The sequence below is a fragment of the Melospiza melodia genome, chromosome 2 (genome assembly GCF_035770615.1).
Source record: "Melospiza melodia melodia isolate bMelMel2 chromosome 2, bMelMel2.pri, whole genome shotgun sequence".
Taxonomy (NCBI): domain Eukaryota; kingdom Metazoa; phylum Chordata; class Aves; order Passeriformes; family Passerellidae; genus Melospiza; species Melospiza melodia.
The window spans coordinates 117,692,404-117,707,292 of record NC_086195.1 but is presented as its reverse complement, the minus strand read 5'-3'; the positions used below and the strand labels follow the sequence as shown (position 1 = coordinate 117,707,292).

Below are 14,889 nucleotides of genomic sequence, written 5' to 3'. Positions count from 1 at the left end.
CTCTAACTCTTCGGATGAGCCCATCCAGCCATCCATGTGTCAAACTGATGTCCCTCCAACCTAGAGACAAGGCTGTTGAGGGGGACCATATCAGAGGACTTACAGAAGGGATTTACCTGGGGATGATCTGAAACTGAGTTTATGAAATGTGTGGGTAGAAATGTGATTTAGAGTTTAAGGCATGGATTGACCCAAGGCTGCTACTTACAGAAAAATTTTCCTTCTGAAATTAAAGTGTGTTTTTTCAGTGTTTATGGGGGGGGGGGGGGAATAAAAGCAGAGTAAAACAGACACAAAACAAAGAACAGAATGTCTAAATAAAGGATTACTGAGTGCCATCAAGAAGGAAAATTATGCCCTCAGAAATAGGCAAGTGGCCTTCATCTTGTGCGCAGGCAGTGCCTTGCTGCTTTCCCGGCTCAGTGAGTAATCAGCCTTTGTTTCTGTTACTTGGGAAAATTCTCAAAGTGGCCACATGATGGTAGCCTAGGATCGAGTACAAACATGCTAAATCAAGAAAGTAAAGGAAACAGGGAGAAAAACTATACTTGTAAACTAAAACAAATGTCTGGATGCATCATCCCCACACAGTGAGGACCTGAGCTTTAATTCAGCTTTCAGGTATTGTAATATCCAGAACAGAGCTGCCAAGTGTATCTACTGGATAGCCCTGTCCTGAGAGGTGCTGTGTTTGGAGCTCTTTGGTCCTTTTATAGACAAATTCATATCTAGCAAACTTCTGCTTGCGCTTTCCTTCCTGTTTCTAGATACCTCACATAAAAGGTGACTGGTTTAAAATAGATTAAACCAGAGCAAAGAAATCAGAAATTAAGCAAATATACTATTTTGATTATTAACCTCTTGATTACTATAACTGCAATATTCACTCTTGGCATTATCTATGAAAAAGACTAAATGCAAATTGTGGAATTCTTATGTTTTAAATTAAAGGCTACAAAGCTATTAATATAAAAGTTGTACAGTTATTCTGGTTTTTAAAAGAATACAGATTGACCCAAAAAGTCTGTGGTAAAATATGTCTTGAAAAGGAGGCGTTTAGATTACCCTGACGTGCAACTCCCCTCCTTTTCATTGACCAAATCAAATCATCCTTCAGACTGCATGGCAGCTAAGGAGAACTTCATCATCAGGTTGCCTGGCTAGGTGAAGTCATCCATGTCTAGGTCAAACATTGCTATGAAACTCTAATTGACAAGACTGGGATGCCCGTGTAGTACCCCAAATCCTCTGCAGAGGTGATCTTGGGTATAGTCATGAAGTCTTACATTCCATACAATTAATTAAATTGCCAACACTGAAACTGATAGAATGTTGTTTGCTCTGTATAAATATTGAAGATTCCGACTTTTTCAATCTGTATGAAAGAATTTATTAAGAAAAATTACTTGAAAATTAAGACTTTCATTTCAGCTCAGCTTCCAGTCACCTAATTCACTGTAGCAGTTACACCATTACCCAACTTCTCTAGTACTAGGACTCAGAGTTCCAAGAATAATTCTGTTCTGAAAACAGAAGAGGGTCCAGTTTCAAGAATTAGAGAAACTGAGTAGTTACAAAAGTCTCGGCATTATTACAGTGCTCCAGCAGACTTCTTTCAATTCCTCTACAGAGCAGCAATCAGAAGTCCTTACTTCTGCAGGTCCTGAAATGAAATGTCATAGCAGGGTACATGATAGTGTCTTGCTGTTTACTCTGTGAATAAAATTGAGGAATTGAGACGTAAAGAAGAGGAAATATCTCAATAACCATCCCCTACCTATTCCTTCTCTGCCCAGAAAAAACAACAAGAACAAAGACTGATGGGGGAGTGAAGATGTAAAACACACAGACAAACAGAAGGAGGACAGATTTGATAGGATTTACCAGTCTTGCAGTGAGATATAACACTGAAAAGGAGTGCACTCAGTGAACATTATAAATAATGAGATTTAAATGTTGTTTTCTACTTTAATAACTTCATTTTTCTGTAAAAAATATTAAAGATGAAGAAGACAGGGCTCTGTACTCAGACGGTACTATGGGGTACATGAAGAGGCAGGTTCTATGCTTCTCAGTTCCAGGACACCAGCACAGACAAGTGACATACTGTTGCTTATTACACTCAGGACATTTCATATGCACAGAAACTTTTCTTGGTCTGTGCATTGAATTCACCCAAGCCAGAAAAATGTGGATGCAAGGCAGGAAGGCTGTCAAGACCGGTGACAAGGTTTGTTACCCACCTAGAGGGAATGAGGCTGGCTAGTGCAAAGCTGGGAGCAGCTCTTCTGCAGACCTGAGCAGAGGGCTGATACTCCTGAACCAGGCAGCATCCCTGGGCAAGAAGCAGAAAACAGTGGCATGGCTTGAAGCAATCATAGCTGACCTACACCCGAGCCAGAAGGAAGACCCATGTTCATCTGTCTTTCAGGTGGTGCCTTGTGCAAACATTTATATGAAAAATGTGTGACAAATTACTGGAAATTATGTGAATCAAGTAATGAAGAGAGTATCCCTCTATGCTGACCTTTGTCCCAAGGCCAGGAGGGACCCTGCTGCTCCCCATGGTTTAACGGAAATGAGGATAAGGGAAATGAGGCAATGAGATCACACTGTCAAAACATGCAGAAATACACCAAGGCAAAGTCATAGTTTCTATCCTTCTTGTTCTCTATTACTGTAAGCACCACAGGAAACAGGTTTTCAAGGACAAGGTAGGTTTAGTATTGTCTGGTTTTCTCTTCTATTTTCTTTTCTATTTCTCCTTTATTGTACTCCAAAGAAGCTAGGAAAGAAATACGGAGTTTTGTCATTTCTGCTGGTTTTAATGTTAAATAACTGTGAGGGTTGGATAGAAACTACCTGATAGCAAATGCCTGCTTTCCTCTGATGAATGTCTTAGCCAATATTTTGATGGCATATTTTTTCTACAATGTGACAATATTTGTATGATTATGACTTAAAATTTGCTGTTTCTAGCAATCCACATAGCAGTATTTTGTTTGTTAAGTTAAATCTGAATTACTGTGAGAGAGAGCCTGAGTTACTGTGAGGAGAGCCTGTTTTACTGTCTCTTGAAAACACAGTCACATTGGAAATGTTTGGATTTTAGGTCTTTTCATCCATAGAGTAAAATTACTAAACAGAGTGAACTCTTTTAGAAATACTGCATTTAGGCACCAGGAGAATGGAAGTGTCTTTTCTCTTTCATGATTTTAATACTTTAGATTTCACATACACAATTTCCTGAAAAAGCTGCAGGAATGCAGGCATAATCTTACCCTCATATCACATCTAACATGGAAGCAGTAATTCAATCTAGATGAGAGTAGACACTGCAACAGCATTTCAGCTTTTGAATCCCTGACATGACTATCCCCTGTGGAAGGGTGTTAGGGTTCAGGCTTCTCCAAGAAACAACTTGTGCTGTAGCCCAGAGTCTAGCAGTAGCCAATTTTCATAGAAACTTTGTAAACTACAGTACAGAAAGGAAACAACTTCACATAGAAATACTTTGACTTTCCTAAAGATTTTCATCAATTATCTGCACAGGATCTATTTGAGCTGTGGAAGGAAGTTTGAAACATTTCTCTGGGGAAAAGAGTACTGGTCTGCTGCAACTGTTTTTCTAAAGATAAGCAGCTCTGATACTTGCACAGATGTAAGAATGAGGAGAAAAAGACATTTTAATAATAAATTTTCAGTTGAGAAAAATAATACAGGCAGTTTTTTTGTTTAGTAATAACATGTGAATTCCAGATTATGTAAGAAAGGAAAGGAATGAATCCTCTTGGATTTAGCTGACAAAGGTGGATAGCTCAGAATTAGAGAGGTTACTCTGGGCTATATTTTTGGTGCATTGCAAAAAGTAAATATGGTGAAGCCTTCATTCATCTTGTCCCAGACTAGATTGCATAAACTGGCCTAAAGTAGATGTTTTTTGGGTTTTTTTCTAGGCAGTGTTAAGGCAGTATAGAATTACTGGTTCCCCTGTGAGCATCTATACAGCTTTTTGGTAGGTTTAGGAAAGACAAACTCCACCTCACACCTAACAGCTTCTTCAGAGTTAGATGGAAAGGTTACAGTAATTTAATTACTCTTTAAAAAATTTTAATATTTTTTATTTCCAACATCAAGTTTGTTATTTAACATCTTTTATAAAGTATCTGGTCAATTATGTCTAAGATTCAACACTTTATGCATTTTTTAACTGAAGAATGACTGAATCAAAGTAAAAATTCTCTTGGGCTCAGGACCCAAAGGTGAGATCTTGTCCTTCCCTGCTAGTAATGTTGGTAACTACAAATGGTTGCAGAGCCAAATTTTCTTCTCTCTGATATTTTTCTGAAGCTAAGGTGCCTACATTTTTCTGATGTCTGCCCAAGAGATGGAGATAATCTAAGTTGACAAAATAGACATAAACAAACAAACAAATAAATGAAAACACTCTAGGTATTTGAAACAGTGGATTGTTATGCATTTGCATGCAATCATAATTGTCACATTTCAGTTAAGTATCTTACCTCTTTCATGAAAAGAATTTCAAACATTTAAAATACATCTAAAGATAGTAAAATATGTGAAAACGAGTTATTTGTGTCTGAAATAAAGTATGCTTCAGAGGACATTAACATACTTGCAGATGTATTTCACTATCATCATCAGATAATACAGAAGGCAGTTCAGAAGGATAAGTACAATATAGAGAAACTAAAATGGTTTTTGCATCAGTGTTCACAGAAAAAACTAATAAGAATATGGTCCTACCATTTTTTAAGGAAATAACCATATGCAAGTGACAAATATGGGGCATTTCAAACAGGTGTGGTTAAGCAAAAAGACACTAGAAAAATTTAGCTAGTCCTCAGTATAAACTGGAGGCAGAAAAATATCAGCGTCTCTGAAACAATGTGGGTAAAAATTGTCATGAAGGTTTAGCTCTATTCCAGATGTTGCTAAAAACAAAAAGGTAATAGCTGACAATGTTGGATGAATAGAGTAGGCTCAAAAATAAACCTTACAGAAAGGGTAGTGGTGTTTATATACTTTGCTAGATTCTCTTTGGCATAACCACAGAACAATGAATAAATAAAAAATGAAAAAAAAATGCCCTAAAACCTATGAAAAAATGTCCAGTCAGTAATGGGTATGGAGAGACTCATATTTATTCACAGCATATGGCTGAATATTTCCTTTGTCACTGAGCACTTCAACTGCTTCTTGGCCCTCACAAGAATCAGGTTGTGAACTGATTTAAATTCAGAATAACCCTTTTTGCTGAAGGCTTGAAGAAGCCCATCTCTCTAAGACCCTTGCACAGCAGCTGTGATCATACTTCAGACTGCTGAATTTACCCAGTAATTTCTTCATGGGAAGAAAATTTCTCTATTATTTTTTTTAATGAGTGAATGAAGTGCATAGACTTGGTTGGCCCAGGGTCATAAACTGAATCTGTAGCAGAGAGCTGATCCAAGTTCTCCATTACCTCATCAAGTACGGTAATGACTGAACTCCCAAAAGTAGTTTGTTAAATATATATAAACTTATACATAAATTGGATGTAAACAACTCCCTGCTGAGAGCTTTGATACCTCTAGTGACTAAGTATGGGTCAGTATTTACTACAGATATGGAAATAGCTTAGGCAGCTTTTCTCTTAGTTGCTAGCCCACGCTTTCATCTCAGACAAGCTTGTTCTACTATTTCTGATAGAGGATAAAAAAACAACCAAAAAGAAAACAAATGCTGAGAGGAGCATTAGTTGTAATGATGATCAGTTGTTCAAACCTGCTCACTACAGGGCCCCACAAGAAGTGGCATTAGCACAGCCAGGGGGGCAGGATGGAATCAGGCAGGATCAGTGAAGGATGGGAAAGGACATGCTTAGGCCAACACTGCCATTGAAAGAAAAATGCTGCTGAACCAAGCTCTTGAAAAAGTTTCAAGTTTTCTCTTGGAAGAGAGAAATATTTCTAGAAATCCAGTAGTACTTTTACAACTTTAAAAATTTCTCTTTATTTCCAAAGATGTAAGAATCAGATGTGGAGTTTTAGGGCTAACTAGAGAGGTAAATGCAAACGTTGTGTGTGTGGTTCTTGAACTCAATTAACAGTGGTTGGGTTAGTCTTGGAAAGCTGTGGCCCAGTCCTTCAATTCACAATGATAGCTATTGAGGTACTGAATGTTCATCATTTCCTGTTGGAGATCTCACCTTTTGGTGGGGGAGAAACACACAAGGAATTAATTCAAATTGTAAATTAACTTAAGCAAGGTGTAAACTTCTGCTTCAGCTTTGTCTTGATTTTATACTAATTATGCAGATATTCAGGCCTGTTTCTGTCACGTTCAGTGCTAATAAGATTCCCCCTATCCTTGAATCCAAGGCACTGGAAGAGATTAATAGCTAGTTTCAATTCCTAATTGAAAAATACATCATTCTCTCTTTGAAATTGCAACACTTCTGCAGGGATTATCTTCAGGAAACAGTCTCAGGGTTAGATTGTAACCAGTCTGCTGTCACACAGAAGAAAGTGGTGGACATCTTATTTAAATTTTTAGTGCTTTGTAATCAAGGGTCAGAGTGCTTAACACAAGTGCAGCAGAGAGAATTTTGCCACTCTGCTCATAGTTGTAGGATTTGCATTCCACCGTAGACTGGGCCTCAGTTAACTGGGGGTCTAAACAAAGGACACCATGGTGACTGTCTGTTATTAACTTCCACTAAATCCCTATGTTTGAGTTGATTAAAGACTCAGTTAAATTCCAGTCACATCTATGTCTTCTGGAACCATGACAGATAATCCTCATGGCTCAACAGAAATAAAATCATTGCCATCTTCAAGTAAGGACAAAACTACAAGACCAAAACTGTGTACAGTCAGATTTGCCAAGCAGGTAGCTAAAAAATTGCTAAACGAGCATGCCAAGATCCGTCTGTGTTATTTGAGGAGTTATTCAGTTTTTCTGCAGAGTGGACATGGGGTATTCTTTCTGTGTTTGCAGGCATGAATGGAACAGCCATTTCAAACTTTGCCTGTGTCATTTTTAATGTTTCCTTCATGAATTGCACCTGGCATGTGGGCAGGACTGCTACAGAAGACACCCAATATTTCCTGTACTGGGGGTCCTTTAAGTAAGTAGGTCTGCTTGAATATTGGGAATTTTGATTTGTGGTTGGACATGTGACATTGTCAATGTTTTATTGATTCAATATTTCTTGTAAAGGAATGAAAATGTCACAGAATGCCAAAATTACATCAAAGATACCCGTGGAAGGCACATAGGATGTCGATTTCAAAATGTGACAATAAAAGATAACCGTCCTTATTTCCTGGTAAATGGGTCCAGAAGCGGACAAAACATTCAGTCATATGAGGATTACATAAAGCTATACAAAATTGGTAAGCATTTTTTTTAATTTAATTTCCAGTTATATCTTAAAAGAATGAAGAATTAATCTCTGGGAAAAAGCATACATTTAAAAAATATTTCTCCCCATAATAGTTTTGAGTTTTTTTCACTTTTTCTCAGCCCTAAAGTATAAGAATGGACAAAAACTAATGAATAGAGAAAAAATCTGGAATCATAGGTCAGAAAATTTTGAACATTTCTATCAAATATTTATTCTGAGAGAAAGGTGTCATCTTTCAGAATTAACTAGCTAAGGATCCTTGAGGGGGACTATCTAGATGTTGGTCTTATTATCTCTTATTATCTCTTATTATTGCTTAATATGGATAGCAATGCTGTTCATCCACATAGTGAAAAGAAACAGTTACCTTAATGCTGTGAGCAAAACTCCCATTTTTAATGTAAGAATGTTAATTAAAAAAATCTGTTTAATTTGAATATAGTATTTTAAAAAAACCCTTAAATCCAAGAAATAAAACTAAACCTTCAGAAATCATATGCTGAATTCAGTAAAATGTAATAAATGGCTTGTGTTTTTAGTTTTCCTTACTGTTGCAGCTCTTGCTCCAGGCTTCTCAATTGAAATGTTAAATCAGGAGTCCCGCTTCAGAATATGGGAACAATATAGAAATTCTGCTAAAGTTGCAATTTTTTAGATCAGTTGCTTGAACATCTACCTATATTTTTAAAATGACAGAGTGAAGACAGCTGTTACTAATCAATAGTATTTCTGGTTATATCATTGTAGAAAAACTCACCCCTCCACTAAATGTCACAGTGAACTGTACAGAAGCTTCTCGTAGATGTAGTATTTGGTGGCAGCCACCTCGCACAAGTCATGTGGAAAACATGAGTTGTTTCAAATATGAAATTGTCATAGAAAACAAGGTAAGAATAATTGTGACATTTAACAGCATTTCTTTCTCTCTATTTCTACACCTAACACCATGCAACCCTGTTCTCATCCCCTCCTTTTGAAAGCTTGAATGAATATGGAAAGTAATATTGTATACTTCAAAAATAAAGTTCAAAATATTTGTGAGCTTATTGTGTTCCAACGGTGAAAAATTAAAAAAAAAAAAAAAAAAAAGAAAGGAAACATAACTTAGCTAAATTAAATGTTTAAGAATGCAAAAGATACACAGGCAAAAAGCCAATGGAAAAAACATTGTCTGAGTTGGTTTGTAAATTTTAGATACTTTGTTTTAACAATTAAAATGTAAACATTTTCTCAACCTGAGCCTTTTTTTCTTTTGTTTAGCGCTTTGATGCTCAATTCTATAATCATAGTGAAATGGTGCAACATTTCAGGACATCAATGGAGAGGAAAAACCACTTAGTGGAAGAACAGCCTAAATTTCACAGTTTAAATGCCTTCTTTAAAAGAAGGCACTTAAAATACTACATACAATTTTTCTTTCTGAAAATCAAACATCCATGAGAGAAGACCCTTTATTATATAGTAACAAAAGAATAATATTAACAATTAAACTTTTCCCTTGTTGCTAGGGTGATGCTGAGAAAAGCCCCAAAACTGCATCTAAAACAGTAAGTCTGTATTAATCTAAAATATTGAAATTTCTTCTGTATCAGAGCATCCCCAAACAAATTGGTTTGGTTTTACACTATCTGTTTCAAAGTACTGAATATGCTTATTTTTGATAAGTTTTCTAAATCTGAAGTTTTAAACTATTGTTTATAAAAGTTGATGTGAAAACACCTGCACATGTGAACTTTGATATTACTCCACAAAAATCTTCCATTTTACATTCTTTTTTACTTCCTAACAGATTCATATAAATGTAAAAATATGGATCTTGATTCTGTGTAACACAAAAAATGTGGGGATTTTTTCTTTTATAATACTTTCTGGAAAGAATTGAGACGTAAAAGGCAAGAAAATATTATCTCAAAGATTAGGCCAATATAAAGATGGCAGAAAAAAAATATAATCTGGCTATCGAACTCTACCTCAATTTTGAAAATACCCCTGCCATTAAAGATCATTAAAGATTTTTTATTCCTAAAGTCCCATTGCTTAGCAGAGTCTAAGGAGCCAAGGAAACATACAGCAAATTTCATCTTCATATTACCCAATAACAAAAGTATTCAAACAAGGGGAGCTAAGATGAAACTATCTAACTTACTAAGTCATATTTTCTACTAATTATTTCATTCTAGTCTGTTCACAGAAACATTATATAAATGTAAAATATAAAATTTTATTGTAATTATAGAAAAATAATGCAAAAAAATCTCATTCTACTTATTTTGCATTTAGACAGAAATCACTGAAAATGACTCCTACCTATATGAAAGCTTCAGCTCAGGAAAAAGGTACAGCGTCAAGATCAGAGCAACAGATGCAGGCTTTTGTAGAGTAAGCTCAAACTGGGGAGAGTGGAGTTCACCTGTGGAGTTTGGTAAGAATAAAAATCCTTTCCTTGACCTTGTTCAGTTGTTACCTGTCTACCTTATTTTTACTTCATGCTTACAGATGGAAACACATCGATAATTGCGCATTAATTTGCTAGGACAAAGAAAGTAGAAGAATTGCCATTTCTCTTACTATTAGAGGGTTCTCCAATAATTCTGGGAGACAGTGCTTCTTGGACAGGGATAGTGAATGAAGAAGACCTTTTTGAAGTCTGTTACCAGCTGTTTTACTTCTTCCATCTCTGCTCCTGACTTTACAATCTCCTTTTGCCTGCTGTTGCTCTCTGCCACCTTGGATATTTAAATACTCTGTAGGACTCAGTTCCTCAGGTTTCCAGTTCCTGTGGACAGCCCACGTACTGTTCAGCCACTCTATTCCTTTGCATGCTACAGGGCAATGAGGTCTGAGCTAAAGAAGTCATCCCTTCATGGAGGGTTTGACAGCCTGATGCAAAGCAGATTGCACATGGCCACGCAATCATTCATGCCCTGTGATGCTAACCAGCACTTTGATGATTGCTTGGTTTTCAGGAACACAGCAATTTACGTCTACTTCATCATATATGCTGTTTCTGATACCAAGCCTGGCAGCAGGTCTCATATTTCTCCTTTGCATGACAGTGTAAGTCTTATTTCTTGTGCAAAATTTTTATTCTATAGTTAAAATAATACTTCTTCCTCCAACAGAAAATTTCTGGCTTCTTTTTAAAGGAGACAAGGAAGGGAGAAAATCAACACTGAGCTATACTAGGAATCATCTGCTGGATGTTCCTCAAGTATGCTCTATACTTCTGATTCCCAACTTTCTTATCCACTTGGTGAATATAACACAATGCTTTCCAATATTAGGCCAAGGCCTTTTATCGGTACCTCTTTCCTACCATCAGACCCTGCAGTGTTGAGGGGTGGTACATGAAATTTTTTCCATGTTTTGACAACATTTCCTTTTCATATACTTAAAACACAACTTCCTATGATGCCTTAGTAAGTCAGAAAATAAGTTATTGTCATCCAAATTCCGAAAAAAATTATAATATTGTATTATTCAGCCTATGTAATTTTTAGCTACTTTTGAATTAGAAGAATACTATTTATGTCTCAGAGAAATAAAATAGTACCTCAGGAGCATGATTATATAGTATGTGTTCAAGTGTTTCCAAACTAAATCTTTTTTTACCAAACCTTTTTGTCACTGCAGAAGGGCTTATTTCAAAAAAACATCTGCTGCAGTACCACAGCCAAGAGACCCATTCCGTGAGCACTCTCCAATGGACTTCCAGGTATGCTATCTTTCCATTTGCCTGAAATTTAAAAATTTAGTGTAAAGGGTATGACCTAACTGTCAGAAAGATGCACACAAGCAAGAATCAATTTTCATTCTTCTTCTTGCTCTTGGGATATGGACAAAGATAGTCCACACACAAATAACTTGTCTGTGTTACCTTTTCCATTACAAAATAATTGTCATCTGTCTACCTGGAGCTTTGGGGAAAATGCAGTTTCACCCTGCTGTCCCTATAAGCCATGTGCTATCACTAAAACAATGCTGAGCATAAGTTTCTCAGCACAATAATACTGCAGCAGCAAGCAGGGAGAGAAGGGACAAAGAAACCTTCATTAGTTTTGCCATACTAGTGCTTGGCAATGATGCTGAAGGAGGTAAAATTTCTAGGGTATGGTAAGCAAGAAAGTAGAGCAGAATGTTGAGAGGTGCTAACTTATGTGGAATGCTGGAATTGGCTTGTGAGAAGCAACAAACAGACAAACACTGCAGGAACTGCCCTTCTAGAGAGCATGTTGCAGTTTACTGCAATTTGCAAAGTCTTTAGGTTGGCTGCAGGCAGGTCTGGAAGACAAAATTTGTCTGCAGTGATACGCTGAATTACTGTTGAGCCTTTATAAATACTTTTATTTTCTCTTCCTTTATCATGTTAACTTTTCTATATTTTAAAAGATGATTTTTCCAGCTTTTTAGTTGAAAAGTCTTTGCTCTTCTTTGGGGGCTATATGGAGGGATCATCCAGACATGTGTACCTTGGTCTTCTAATTTTATTGTACAAAACCTGCTACAGGTTTTATATAATAAATCTTAATGACAGGAGATTCATAAATCATGACCTTGTGACAAATCTCATGCATGAAAAACTAACAAAAATTATATTCTTCCTTTAATAGCCAGAATATACAAATCTATTAAAAAAACAAGGAACTGAAGAAATAACAAATATTGAAGAAGGAAGTGATGGAATGCAAGTGAAATGAGCGACTTGATTTTTTCTAGCATATATACTTTATTGGCAAAAATTAAGAGGATTTTCATATTCTATCACTCCTGGAAACAAGGAGAGCATCAGCTGTAAAGACAATTCCCCAAGATCTTATCTCTAAAAGCCTCCTTGTATTTGGTTGCATTTTCTATGAACAGAAAAGTCTGGACAATTTCTGGTTTTTATTATGATGAATACTACAGTATTTCAGAAAAAAATATTTCAGTATTGCTTTGGAAGCTATTTTACTGTTTTTCAACCACATGCAAAAAAAAATTAGGAACAACTAAACTTAAGGATCTCCATTGGTTCAGTGTCTCAAAAAAGGTACAGCCATACTGAGACTGTGATCAGGAATGAAATTTGACATCTGTATGAAAGCTCGGTGTATGAAGCCGAGATCAAACCTCTTAAGATTACTTGCTCATACAAAGGATTACTATAAAGAGTTCTGGATACAATCTTCCCATAAGCCCATGTGTTGCCTCCTGTTTTTCATCCCTTCCTATCTGTGTTAGATAGGAAAAAATAACTTAATATATGATTGCTAACAGGTAGTAGATGTACATATGTATATGTATTGAGTGGGGAATTCAAAGAGCATTTGAACTCTCCAGCAGAAGCCTGTCACTTGCTAATTGTGGTACAGGCAAGTTGTGTGTTTTCATAACACTTGGATGAAACAGAAGCATAACAGCCTGAATCCTTCAGCTAATAAGGAGGTATGGGAGAAAGCCCTCAGTTTGGGTGCTAATCACATATTTTGACCTTCCATAAGCATGAAATTGAATAGGAGTCAGTCCTGCCCTGGCAGCCAGGAGGGCCAACCTTGTCCTGGGCTACATCAGGCGGAGCATGGCCAGCCAGGAAAAGGAGGGGATTGTCCTCCTATGCTCTGCTCTGCACTGGGGCAGCCTCACCTCGAGTGCTGGGGGCAGTTTTGGGTGCCACAACATAATAAAGATATAAAGCCATTAGAGAGGGTCCAAAGAAGGGCTGCAAAGATGGTGAAGGCCCTTAAGGAGAAGCTAAGGCCATTTGGTCTGCTCAGCCTGGAGGATATTGAGAGGAGACATCATTGCAGTCACAACTTCCTTGTGAGGGGAAGCAGAAGGGCAGGCACTGATCTCTTCTCTCTGGTGACCAGTGACAGGACCCTGGGAATGGCCTGAAGCTGTGTCAGGAGAGGCTTACGTTGGGTATCAGGAAAATGTTCCTCACCCAGAGGTTGTTTGGGCACTGGAACAGCTCCCCAGGGCAGTGGTCACAGCAGCAGCCCAGCAGAGTTCAAGAAGCATTTGGACAACACTCTTCGGCACATGGTGTGACTCCTGGGGCTGTCCTGAGCAGGGCCGAGAGTGGAAGTCAATTACTTTTGTGGGTCATTTCCAACTCAGGGTATTCTATAATTCCATCAAGTCTCAAGGTGGTTAAAGTCATCTCAAGTAGCTGAAATCCTGTCATGGAAAATAAAGTCTTATCTTATTTCCACTAGACCAGGTTACTGACAAGAGACCATCTTTGGAACTAAATATTTTATGGTTCTGTGTTTCTAAATGAGCTTTCAATAAAAAAATATTTTTAATGTCCTTTTAAAACAGAACCAGAAAATGATCTTTCTACTTAAGTTATAATTGCCAAAAGATAAAGGCACCTGCAATTAAATGGGAAAACTAAAGCCAACACTCACTGTAATCTAAGGACAATTAAACAGATTCTACTGGATTCTCTCCATCTTGCTTCACACAGAGTTGATCATGGCCGTTGGTGCACCCCTTACATCCCCACTGCTTTCACTGTGAAAGCTGCTGAGACAGAAAAAGCATTTAGAAAACTCGTTCACTACCAGCACACTAATAAGAAAACCATAAACCATATCCATGAAGCAGCGGAGGTGGCAGTAGGTGTGGAACTAAGGTATCACTTTCCCATCCCTGGGCAAAGACCCCAAAATCAGTGGGAAAGAATGGTCAGGCTTTAGAATCTTTTAACTAAGTGCCTTGGATGCTCACACAGGAAGAAGTCCTTTATTCTGGTCTCCTATGGCTATTCCTCTGTTCTGTGCTAAAAAATAGAAAGTTCTTGATGCAAGGAAAAAATTAATGGTCTTGTCTACCATTTGTATTTTTGTGACATATGCAAAAGCTGCAACACACCAGTACAGCAAAACACCAGACAGCTCTTATGAACACTCCTGGTTTTGTTGGAGCAATAAATTATTCTTCAAGTTTTTCTGAGTTCTAAGAAATGTTTGGTTTGATACTGTTTCTGCAATGACTTCACTCCCTGTGGAGCCAAAACTCTGTAAACAGCCCTAGTGTCTCTGCCCATGTTTTCCTTCTCCCCTTTATTCTTTTTCCTCTTTCTCTTCTTCTCACTTTGCTTCTAAGTCCTAGGTGATATCAAGGCCACTCGAGCTGTCTGGTCTCTGAAAGATGACAGACTTTGGTAGCACCCTTTTTCTTGGGAATTTTTAAAATGTGTTTAATTTGTTTGCACTTTTGAAAGCCTTAGGTAAGGAGTTTGCTTAAATATAGACAAGAAAAGAAATCCCCTGGGCAAAACAGTTCCCTTTTCTGCAAAAACACCACTGTCCCTCTGGGCTGTTTGGATTGTTCTGCGGCAGTAATTCCAGTTTAAAGACAAAGTAGCCAAATCAAAACCTCAAACTCCACTCTTCCTCACTGTGTTTCAGAGATACATAATCTGAGAGCATGCAAAAGCACACTGCTTCCCTGCTGCCTTCTCTGCAGGTTCAAGGGATCTTTGGAGTGGG

The 14,889-nt window shown here is 37.3% G+C and overlaps 1 protein-coding gene across 2 annotated transcripts; it reads left to right on the top strand.

Moving 5' to 3' along the window:
- The first annotated feature begins 2,647 nt into the window (after positions 1 to 2,647).
- On the top strand, positions 2,648 to 13,589 carry LOC134415219 (granulocyte-macrophage colony-stimulating factor receptor subunit alpha-like). 2 transcript variants are annotated; one of them, XM_063150505.1, is made up of 9 exons: positions 2,648 to 2,714; positions 7,003 to 7,132; positions 7,225 to 7,400; positions 8,159 to 8,298; positions 8,920 to 8,958; positions 9,692 to 9,833; positions 10,378 to 10,468; positions 11,045 to 11,126; positions 12,022 to 13,589. In XM_063150505.1, the coding sequence occupies exons 2-9, from the start codon at positions 7,005 to 7,007 to the stop codon at positions 12,106 to 12,108; spliced, it is 885 nt and encodes a 294-aa protein (XP_063006575.1). In that variant the 5' UTR covers positions 2,648 to 2,714; positions 7,003 to 7,004; the 3' UTR covers positions 12,109 to 13,589. The 2 variants fall into 2 exon arrangements, with proteins under 2 accessions (XP_063006575.1, XP_063006576.1); XM_063150506.1 differs by lacking the exon at positions 10,378 to 10,468.
- Positions 13,590 to 14,889: the final 1,300 nt, after the last annotated feature.

Coding starts and splice junctions, on each gene's coding strand:
- LOC134415219 (XM_063150505.1), top strand. CDS start 7,005: ATGAATGGAACAGCCATTTCAAACTTTGCCTGTGTCATTTTTAATGTT. Junction 10,469..11,044: donor TTTCTCCTTTGCATGACAGT/GTAAGTCTTATT, acceptor TTGTCACTGCAG/AAGGGCTTATTTCAAAAAAA. Junction 11,127..12,021: donor ACTCTCCAATGGACTTCCAG/GTATGCTATCTT, acceptor TTCCTTTAATAG/CCAGAATATACAAATCTATT.